Genomic DNA, 9,936 nt, shown 5'->3' on the forward strand with positions numbered 1-9,936 from the left:
AGCAAAAATTTAATTTTTTAATATTAACATTTAAAACAAAAAAATTTCAAAAATAATTATTAATAATATTTTATAGCTTTTATTTAAACAATGGTTTAACTATATATTCCTTCATACCAACATTAAAGCATTTCTATTTTTCTGTATCATCATCATATCCACTACATGCTATAATAACAGTTTTCAGTATTTTATTTTAAATTAAAAATTACATTATATTTTCTGCAGTTTGAATACCATTTTATTCTGGCATACATATATCCATAAAAATAAGTCTATATATTTTATTTTATTAGAACATTTCTTTAACTAATCTTTCAGCCCCTTGTCCTCTAATAGAATAATCGCATATTATTTTAGGGTTTATTATATTCAATAGACATTTAAGTGCAATAATATTACTAATATTATCATCCACAATTAATATTTTAGAGAAATTTATATTTTCTTTAATTTATTTATTGACTATTTTATTTTACTAAACTATGGTTTTATCTATTTTTATATTATTTAATGAAATTGATTATTAGTAATTTTTTTTTATTTATAATAATTTGTTGGAGTACTTTATCTTCTATACAAAACTAATTTTTAAAAACTTTTATTTTTTGTTTGGAATATGTTTATAAGATTTATATCATTATTAAGTTTGTTTTTGTATAAAATTTTGTTATATTTTGATAATTTTTCGACCAAATTTTCATTTTATTATTCTTCTAAAATATCATCATTATCTTAAAATAAAGCTTATTAATATAATTATTAAGAATTAGAAATAATATTAGCTTCATCCTTATGTATATAGATTTTAAATTTAAAAATACTTCCATATCCATACTCACTTTCTACTTCAATACCTTTTTAATTCTATTTTATATATTTGTTAAAAATATTAATATAAAAAATAATATATAGATATATAAATATATTTATTTATACATTATTATCTCCTAATTAATAAGCTATCATATTAGATATTACTAAACCTAAACCAACTCCTTATTAATTTAAATTAATGGCTTCTTCTCCATCTATTTTTCCAAAAACAGTAAAAAGCTTACTTAAATTTTCTTATTTTATACCTATACCAGTATCTTCAACTGATATTTGGATAAGAAATTCATCGTATTTTTCTACATTGACACATATTTTCCCATTTAGAGTGAATTTAAAAGAATTTCCTAGAAGATTTATAAGAATTTGCCTGATACGATTTTTATCGGAATGTATTTCTTCTTCACAATCATAATTCATATTGAGGTTAATTTACTATTCGAAGGCTTAAATCTAGAACATTTCAAGAATTTCGACTAGTAAATATTTCAAATTGAACTTTTTAATATTAAGCTTAAATTTATTGACTTTAATTTATGCCAAATCAAGTAGATCATTAGTCATACAAAGTAAATATTTGGCATTAAGTATAGCGTTTTTCAAGTAATTTTTGTTGGGATTATTAATCATAGTTTCAAGCATTGCAATAATACTATTTAGGGGAGTTCTTAATTCATGGGATGCAAAAGAGACCATTTTAGACTTCTTTTCACTTATTCATTTTAGCAATTTGATATATGATTTAAAAGTGACATCTCTAACAATGATTAAAATGACAGGTTTTAATGCAATGATATATACATAGAGTGTAATATCTATAGAAATAGTTTATTATTATTTAATGAATTCTATTTCTTCTTTTGAAAAATTATTTATATTATTAAATATATAGGAAGATTTTTAATTTTTATTATTATTTTTTTAATTTCGGATGAAAAATAGTAATGTTTATTCATAATACAATCTTCTTAATCTTTTACTTAATTTAAATATTTTTCCGCATTTTAAAAAAGACTTTCTATTTCTCCTTTTAGACTGTCACTTATTGAATACTCACTTTCGAATTGCATATTTTCTTAGAGTTATTTTTCAATTATTTTGAAAATAAAATTTTTTTAACTAATTTTTTTTTATGGAGAAAATTAGAATTTCTCTTAACCTTAGTTTATTAAAATGCTTGTTTTTTTCTATATTTATTTTAATGGACAGGATATATTCATATTTTTAATATTATTATTGTTGTTTGTGCTACGGGATTATCCCTTTTATATATATTATTATTATTATTTGTTATATTATTTGAATATGTTCGGTAAAGTAAATAAATGATCCGTTAGTTATTCTTTTTCACAACAGGAAAATAGATTTAAAATTTAATTATTAGCATAAAGGACATTTAGTCCTTTATCAATAAAAGCTACTCCTTCAGGAAAACAATTAATGATTATTTTGGAAAGTTTTTCGTTAATAATGAATTTCTGTTCTCCTAATTATGATTATATTATTTGGCTTTATTAAATATTATTTATGATTTTTTTTTTTGTGTTTGAGTCATTGGTTTCAAGGTTTAGAATTATTTAATTGTTTTTATTTACTGTTGTTGTTATGCCTTTTTTATCATTATTATTTGTCTATAATTGTACTTCTTCATCTATAAAACAAGGTCTTATTGTATTTAAATCAGATGACGCTTAATTTTTGTTAATTTAATTTCCAGTTAATTAAGAATTCTAGTATTTCTTTATTCTTTTAGGTTTATCTTCAAATAATAAATATGATGTGTATAAAAATAACAGGATTAATATGTAAAATGAAATAGTGTTTATTAAGATTTCTTGTGTAGATATCTATTATTTAAATAATTCTATATTTTACTATAAAAATAAGTCCATACTTCTGAAATATATATAAATGCTACTTAGTGTACAATCTATAAGTATTAAATTGATACTTTATAGTTTTATATTGTAAAAAAAGCGAACAAATATATTCATATAAATAAAGATTATTTAAAAAAATTATAATTTTTAATAAGTTTCAGTTATTATTACCATAAATATTATGTTTATGAAGAATATAGATTTTTTTTAGCTTATTTATTATTTATCAAGGAAAAATTAAATTATTATTGTCAAAATTATTAAAAAGTATCGAAATATTATTTTTATTTTGTTTCTTTGTTCAGTATTTATGCATTAATTATTAAAATCGGCGAATTAATATATCAAATAAAAAGTATAGAAAATAGAAAATTTATAATTTTAGATTATTTAATTCATAATCATTTATTTATTTGATTATTATTTCATTCTTTTTTGATTTAAAATAAAATTTTATGAAAAGAAAGTACTTTTATTTATGTTAAAAATAATTTTAAAGATTGTTTTTGAAAAAAAAAAAACATAAAATAAAATAAAAAATATATATATATAAATAAAATTAATATTATTATTCAAATATTTTTTTTAATAATTAATTAAAATAAAATAATTAATATATAATATTAAAAGTTATTTTATAACAAAATACAATTATTATATCTATATATATTTATATATTTTTAAATTTATATATAATTTTTTAATTTAATTTTTCTCAGACTTTATGTATCATTTTTTTTACTCCTGTTGTTTTATTCGATTTCATTTTTAATTTTTTATTACTTCTAGTCTTTATATTTTTGTTTCTATTTTTATTTTTATTATGATTCATATCTTAATACTCATTATCGCTTGAAAACATAAATTTTTCTTCTTCATCTTATGATATAGCCCATTATTTAAATCTTTTAATTGCATTTACGTTTTTTAAATCAGGACTGTTTTTAAGTAAAGTTTAAATAAACTCTTTAGGGTTAAGCCTTACATTATCAGAATTACAATTACATTATTAATACAAAGGGAATATATTTAACCAATTAAAAGATCCATAATTTACTGCTTCAGCAATATTATAACCCCAATTAAAACCAGAATGGTAAGCCCCTCCAAATACAAGAATAAATTCTCCTTCTTTTTAGGCCATTTTAGTAAGTCTAATTTTTAGATTAGATTTTTTTACTAGTTAATAAGGATTTATAACACTAGTTTTATGTCTTAAAAATTAATGACATTTATTATAATTTTCAGAGAAAATACTTTTAGCGATATCTTCTAGTTATTATCCATCATCTCTAGGAGCACAATACCAAAATCTTTTTATTTTTTTTTATAAAAATCATATTTTTTATTTATACTTTGGTTTTCCATAATGTAAGTAATTTATTGCCCCTAAATCTAAATCTTCCTTGTGCCAAGCAAACATAGTTTTCCAGCATCCAATATAGACATATGGAGTATTAACGCCTTATAATGTTTTATTTAATCCTTTTCTAATATTAATAAATAATATTTAATATTAATAAATTATATATGATATATAAATGAATATATATATGATATATATATGATATATATATCATATATATATGATATATATATATATATATATATATATATATATATATATATATATATATATATATTATCATAAATTTTTTAAACTATTTATTTACGCTAAGATTGAATCTAAATTTCTTAAATTCCATAAAACTCCGTCATCAAAAATCGACATTTGAATATCTGATCCATATAAGGGTGGACTAAATGATATGTTTTTCCAAAACTTTTTTATTAATTTTTATATTTTATTTTTATTTTATTTTACTAAATTTTCAACTGTCTCAATGGATTTTCCTTCTGTAAAATGATTAAATATAATTGCTTTTTTTCTATATTCTCGTATAGGAATTGACTTTCTCATTATATGGACACATTCATATATACCTATTATATTTTATAATATTAATTATATATATATTAAAATTAATTAATAAAAAATTTTTAAAATTAATTTTTAATTATATTATATATTATATTTATTTTATTATTTTAATATTTATTATATATAAAATATTATAATATATAAACATTTTATTTACCTCCTTTTCCTTAAGGATTTTATTCTATAGGGTCGCTTATCATTTTATCTTCTAAAGACTAAGCATAATCTTATTATCTAGCTTTCCATTACTTAGGAGGAACAACCTATTTTTTAATTTATTTATTCAAAAGATGATATATTTCAAAGAAAAATGATTTAAAATAAAAATATAATAAAGATAAATGAGATAATAATATATTTATATTATATAATAATGATAATTTAAGTTTTTTTGTTTTTTTATTTCTATTACCTTAACCATTCCATGGTCTTTTGAATATTTATTTTCTACTTATTCTATATAGTTTTAGAAATTGCTAAATTCCTCCATAGTTGGGTGAAGTATAGGGCAGAAAGGTATTATATTATATTCTTCTTCACGAGGTTACATGAATAGTTTAATTTTATTTTTAAAAAGGATTTTTTATTGTTTTTGTTTTATTTTTTTTTTGGGTTAGTTGAACTTTTTTTTTTGTTTATTTTTTTTGTTAAAGAAATATTTTTTATTTAATTATATTTAATATAAAATATATATTTATTTAAAAAATGAATGTTCTTTATTTTATTATTATAATTTTTTTTTTTATTATTTTTTTTTTTTTTTTTTTCTGATAAAATTTAATTATATACTAAATATAAATAGAATATAAAAATAATTATTTTTAAACTTTTAAATGAAAAAATTTGCATTTTTAAATTTAAAATGAATTATTATTGTTATTTATGTCTAAATAAATATATATATATATTTTTTTTCTTATAAATTATAATAATATATACCTTTTTCATATAAACATTCATTTTAAATACCATATATTTGAATTCTTTTAGTAGTTTAGAAAGAATTATAATGTAATGTCTATTAATTTAAATACAATATGAAATAAACTCTACAACAACCTAAGCAAAGGTACTTGAGTTTCAATCAAATAAGTTTAAATTTAAATATGATATTTTTTTTTTTTTTTTGAATATATGTGTTTTCAAAAAAATATTGGATAAGAGACTTTAATTTTTAACAGAAATAAAAAAAGAAAAACTAAAAAATAATTTAAAAAAGGGATATTTTTTTATTAATTATTATGAGATAAAAATATATATTACTTTTCAAGATTTCTATATTAATTTTAATATAGATTGATATTATTCCTCTCTTTTTTTTTTTTAATTATCTATTCTTTCATATTAATATATTAGAGGAAATTCTTTTTTATTGGTTATATTTATTTTAAAAATAAGTTTATAAGTTTACTTTATGTTAACTTATATAAATTCATTTCAGTTGTAATATTCTTTTTTGTTTTGTTTTAGAGATAATTTTATATTGTATCTATATAAATAAGGGGCTTAATCTATAATTTATTATTAATGCATCATGTATAGAAAACAATTATATTAAATAATAGTTTTTTTTAAAAAAAAAGAGGCTTTAATTAAAGATATAAGTTATAATTTTCTAAAAGATATTATTAATAGGAAATAGTTTTATTATCTATAAATAGATTCAAACCTCTTAAATTGATTTTTACATAGATATTTATATATATAATAATAATATATATATATTTTATTTTGAGTATAATTTTTTTTATTTAAATAAAATTTTATTTTTATTTTATTAAATAAATAAAAGAAATAAAATAAAAAAAGAAAAAAAAATCCAAAAAAATAAAAAAATTAAAAAAGAAAAAAATAAAAAGAAAAATTTAAAAAAAATTAAACTAAACAATAAAAAAAAAAAAAATTAAAAATAAAAAAAAGCAAAAACCAAAAATTAAAAAAAAAAACAGAAAAAAAAAAAAAAAAAATTATTTAATAAAAAAAACAAAAAATAAAATAAAATTAATATATATAAATATATATTTAACAAAAAATAAAATAATACAATATTTTAAATCAACAAAATTAATCATTTATATATTCAAAAATCATTATCCCAATTAGGATCCACTGCTTTTTCCTTTTTATATTTTAATAAATTTTATTTTTTAAGTTCATTAATCAAAGTATTATTTAATGCTTCTTATTTATTAAATTCTTCATCAGAAATTAATTTATTAGCCGGAGGTACATATGGCGATTTTAATTATCTTTCCATTAATTTATCCTTTATTTAAAAATAAAACAAAACAAAACAAAAAATTGTTTACAAAATCAAATTTATCAAACCAAATATTCGCTTTTAAAGCTGAATAAGAACCTCCTAATCTTAATTCTGGTGTTTTATTAAGTAATTAACTAATTATATTTTTTGTAGGTTTATCTTTAAAAGATCCTGGATAAGAAATAGGTTTTTTAATAATTTCTTCATAAATTTCATAAGGATCCTCCGCATCTTCCGCAAAAGGTACTTCCCCACACATGAATTCATAAAGGCAAATTCCAATAGACCATAAATCAACATTATAAGAATATCCTTTTCCTGTAATAATCTCAGGAGCCATATAATGAGGAGTTCCTATAATAGTGAATGTTTTTCCTCCTTTTCCTTTAAGAAATTTAGCAGTACCCATATCGATTAGTTTCATATAACCCTTTTTAATTTTTGTTTATTTTGAATAAAAAAATAAATTTCACTTTATGATCTATCATAATATTTTCGGGTTTTATATCTCTATATATAATAGAATTTGTATGTAAATATTCAACACATAATAATAAAGAGCCAATGTAAAATTAAGAATCCTATACAGTTAATAGACCTAGTTCTCTTATTACATCAAATAATTCTAGTCCTTAAATATATTCGATGAGAAAATATATATTATTATTATCTTTAAAGGTTCTTATAAATTACATTATGAATGGAAATTAGGCAGTTTCTAATACTTTTTTTCCTAAAGTAAGTGTTTTTCGAGTTATTATTCTATTATTTATTGCTTTTATATTATTTTTAGGGCATATTTATTACTATCTTATCTTGATTTTACTAAATAAACACTACCAAATTAACCGAAGCCTATTTTGTTTTGAAAATAAATATATATATATATTGTATTAATAATAATTTAAAACCTAGTTTTTTAATTGAAATCATTTCCTCTAATTTAAGATTTTCATATTGTTTTTTTATTCTCCAGTATCATTTTTAACCATATATTTAACCTCATAAGATTGTTTATTTTTTTCGATTATTTATTCAAATGTACCTCCACCTAAACATTCGAAAAATTTAGAAAAGGAAATTTCGGCAATATGACTATCTTCTGTAAATATAACATTTTTCGGAACTCTTTTTTTGTTTATATATATTTTAAATATTTGTTTATCTATAAATACTTTTCGTCTTTATTTTTAATAAATAACCATTTAGATCCGAACGAATTTTCTTTTTTTGCCACTATTTCAGAGTTTTCCTTTAATAAATAATTTTTTTAGTTAAACAAAAAAATACATATGCTATTTCTCCTTTTAAAACAAAAACAATCTTATCTACAGGTTTATTTTTTCTTATGTAAAGTTAACTGTTTTCATACTTTACTTTTTTTAAATTACTTATAATTTTCTCTTTTTAAACACCAGTTAAAAATTTTAAATACTCATCATTATCAAATGCCCATTTAATAGAATTATTATGTATAATAACCTCTACTTTATCACCTAAAGCTGCCTAAATCATATCTCTTCCCAAAGCAATTAATCTAGAATTATCTTCCACAGCTTTAACAGTCGCTGATCTGTTTTGATTTTCATAAAGTGCTTATTCACCGAATGTATCACCAGCTTTAAGCAGTCTAATTTCTTTATCATTTTTATAAATTCCAACTAATCCTTTTTAATAATATAGTAAGAACTAGCCATATCACCATCATTTACTATAATATCTCCCTTTTTAAAAACTTAGGTAATCAGTACATTTGCTATAGCATCTTTTTATTCAGAAGTCATTTTATCTTTTTTTTTTTTTAGTGTGTGTATATTTGCTTATACAAAAAAAAAAAAGTGTTTTACCAAAAAATGTAATTTTATCTATAAATGCCCTATTCTCTTAATATTCTTTCTATACAACATCTGCTATTGCTTTCTTAAATGTATTTCTGTCTATAGCCCAAAATGAACATTTACCAATTGTTTTTACAGAAGCAGAACGGGGAGCTCCGTATAATAATGCTAATTCTCCAAAACAATCTCCTTATTTTAATGTTTTTTTTGCGTCATTATTTATTATAATTTAACATTATCCTTTATCTATATATATATAATGTGTATATATATAATGTATATATATATATTTATTAAATTTTTTACCTATAATAAAATATGATGAAGCTTAATCTCCTTATTTAAATACATATTCAGATGTATTTTGACAATAAAACATTTTTTTGACGATTTCTTCTCTTTTATTTTGTGTTATTTTACATTAAAAAATTGTAATTAAAAGGAAAAGTTTTTACTTATCTGGATTTGATAATAATGCAAATACAAAATGATTACTAAGAAATTTAATATTTTAATTAATTTCTTCTTTTGTCATATGCATTTCGATTTTTTTAACGTTTTCGAATATTTAAAGTTCTTTATCAAAATTATCTCTTACAGCCTAAACTTTATTTTTACCTCTTTTTTTACGTTTATCGTCCTACTATTCCTTTATATTTGTTTTGCTATATTTTAATACTTTTTAATTTATTATATATTATTTACCCCTGCTTTAATATTTGAATCTTCTAATAAATCTTTATTTGTTGATGATTATGCTAATTATTATAATTTAATACTATCTTTATATATAGTTATTTATGACAATTTTTATATTTTTTTTACCATTATTTAATTATTTTATATTTCCTTCATCATCTAATTATAAGGTCATTTCATTATATTCTAAAAATTTGAAATCAGATGGATCTTTGTTAGGACAATTATTGCACATACAAACTCCCATTTTATTTTATTTAAGGTTTTTATTTTTTTAAAATTAGCTTGTTTTTATTTTTTTGAAATAAAATTTTCAAACAAATATAAATAAATAATAATATTGTTTTGTTTAAAAATAATAATATGTTAATTTTATTATTAATTAAAGAAATTATAATAACATATATTTAAATTTATAACAATAAAAATATATGTTTATATATATATATATACATATTTATATATATATATTAATTAAAT

At 18.5% G+C, this 9,936-nt stretch overlaps 6 protein-coding genes across 6 annotated transcripts, besides 17 other annotated features; all 6 read right to left on the reverse strand. All coding sequences in view use genetic code 6, as the record gives it.

The window, feature by feature from the left end:
- Positions 1-709: 709 nt before the first annotated feature.
- Positions 710-1,530, reverse strand: IMG5_089000 (hypothetical protein; the record flags this gene model as incomplete). The annotated part of the gene is made up of 2 exons (XM_004035733.1): positions 710-867; positions 940-1,530. Coding segments are annotated over 2 exons (749 nt in total), but the record flags the coding sequence as incomplete, so codon positions are not given.
- A 1,855-nt stretch (positions 1,531-3,385) lies between these two features.
- Positions 3,386-3,422: a microsatellite.
- A 7-nt stretch (positions 3,423-3,429) lies between these two features.
- IMG5_089010 (jumonji domain protein 2b) lies at positions 3,430-5,206 on the reverse strand (the record flags this gene model as incomplete). The annotated part of the gene is made up of 6 exons (XM_004035734.1): positions 3,430-4,027; positions 4,070-4,204; positions 4,388-4,497; positions 4,540-4,658; positions 4,814-4,919; positions 5,069-5,206. The coding sequence occupies 6 exons, from the start codon at positions 5,204-5,206 to the stop codon at positions 3,430-3,432; spliced, it is 1,206 nt and encodes a 401-aa protein (XP_004035782.1).
- Positions 4,208-4,274: a microsatellite.
- Positions 4,240-4,357: a microsatellite.
- Positions 4,692-4,732: a microsatellite.
- Positions 4,766-4,810: a microsatellite.
- Positions 5,207-5,375: 169 nt separating the features above from the next.
- Positions 5,376-5,416: a microsatellite.
- Positions 5,376-5,421: a microsatellite.
- Positions 5,384-5,415: a microsatellite.
- Positions 5,390-5,423: a microsatellite.
- Positions 5,424-5,463: 40 nt separating this feature from the next.
- Positions 5,464-5,523: a microsatellite.
- Positions 5,524-6,434: 911 nt separating this feature from the next.
- Positions 6,435-6,652: a microsatellite.
- Positions 6,436-6,514: a microsatellite.
- Positions 6,453-6,623: a microsatellite.
- Positions 6,453-6,646: a microsatellite.
- Positions 6,479-6,657: a microsatellite.
- Positions 6,658-6,736: 79 nt separating this feature from the next.
- Positions 6,737-7,328, reverse strand: IMG5_089020 (protein kinase domain protein; the record flags this gene model as incomplete). Its single annotated transcript, XM_004035735.1, has 2 exons — positions 6,737-6,922; positions 6,966-7,328. The coding sequence occupies 2 exons, from the start codon at positions 7,326-7,328 to the stop codon at positions 6,737-6,739; spliced, it is 549 nt and encodes a 182-aa protein (XP_004035783.1).
- Positions 7,329-7,403: 75 nt separating this feature from the next.
- IMG5_089030 (hypothetical protein) lies at positions 7,404-7,852 on the reverse strand (the record flags this gene model as incomplete). Its single annotated transcript, XM_004035736.1, has 2 exons — positions 7,404-7,774; positions 7,831-7,852. 2 exons carry the CDS (start codon positions 7,850-7,852, stop codon positions 7,404-7,406), a joined length of 393 nt encoding a protein of 130 aa, XP_004035784.1.
- Positions 7,853-7,871: 19 nt separating this feature from the next.
- On the reverse strand, positions 7,872-8,124 carry IMG5_089040 (hypothetical protein; the record flags this gene model as incomplete). The annotated part of the gene is made up of 2 exons (XM_004035737.1): positions 7,872-8,045; positions 8,122-8,124. 2 exons carry the CDS (start codon positions 8,122-8,124, stop codon positions 7,872-7,874), a joined length of 177 nt encoding a protein of 58 aa, XP_004035785.1.
- A 306-nt stretch (positions 8,125-8,430) lies between these two features.
- Positions 8,431-9,703, reverse strand: IMG5_089050 (protein kinase domain protein; the record flags this gene model as incomplete). The annotated part of the gene is made up of 6 exons (XM_004035738.1): positions 8,431-8,708; positions 8,767-9,003; positions 9,064-9,155; positions 9,213-9,406; positions 9,463-9,515; positions 9,583-9,703. 6 exons carry the CDS (start codon positions 9,701-9,703, stop codon positions 8,431-8,433), a joined length of 975 nt encoding a protein of 324 aa, XP_004035786.1.
- Positions 9,005-9,046: a microsatellite.
- Positions 9,704-9,892: 189 nt separating the features above from the next.
- Positions 9,893-9,927: a microsatellite.
- Positions 9,928-9,936: the final 9 nt, after the last annotated feature.

The sequence above is a fragment of the Ichthyophthirius multifiliis genome (assembly GCF_000220395.1).
Source record: "Ichthyophthirius multifiliis unplaced genomic scaffold scaff_1120509250686, whole genome shotgun sequence".
Lineage (NCBI taxonomy): Eukaryota > Ciliophora > Oligohymenophorea > Hymenostomatida > Ichthyophthirius > Ichthyophthirius multifiliis.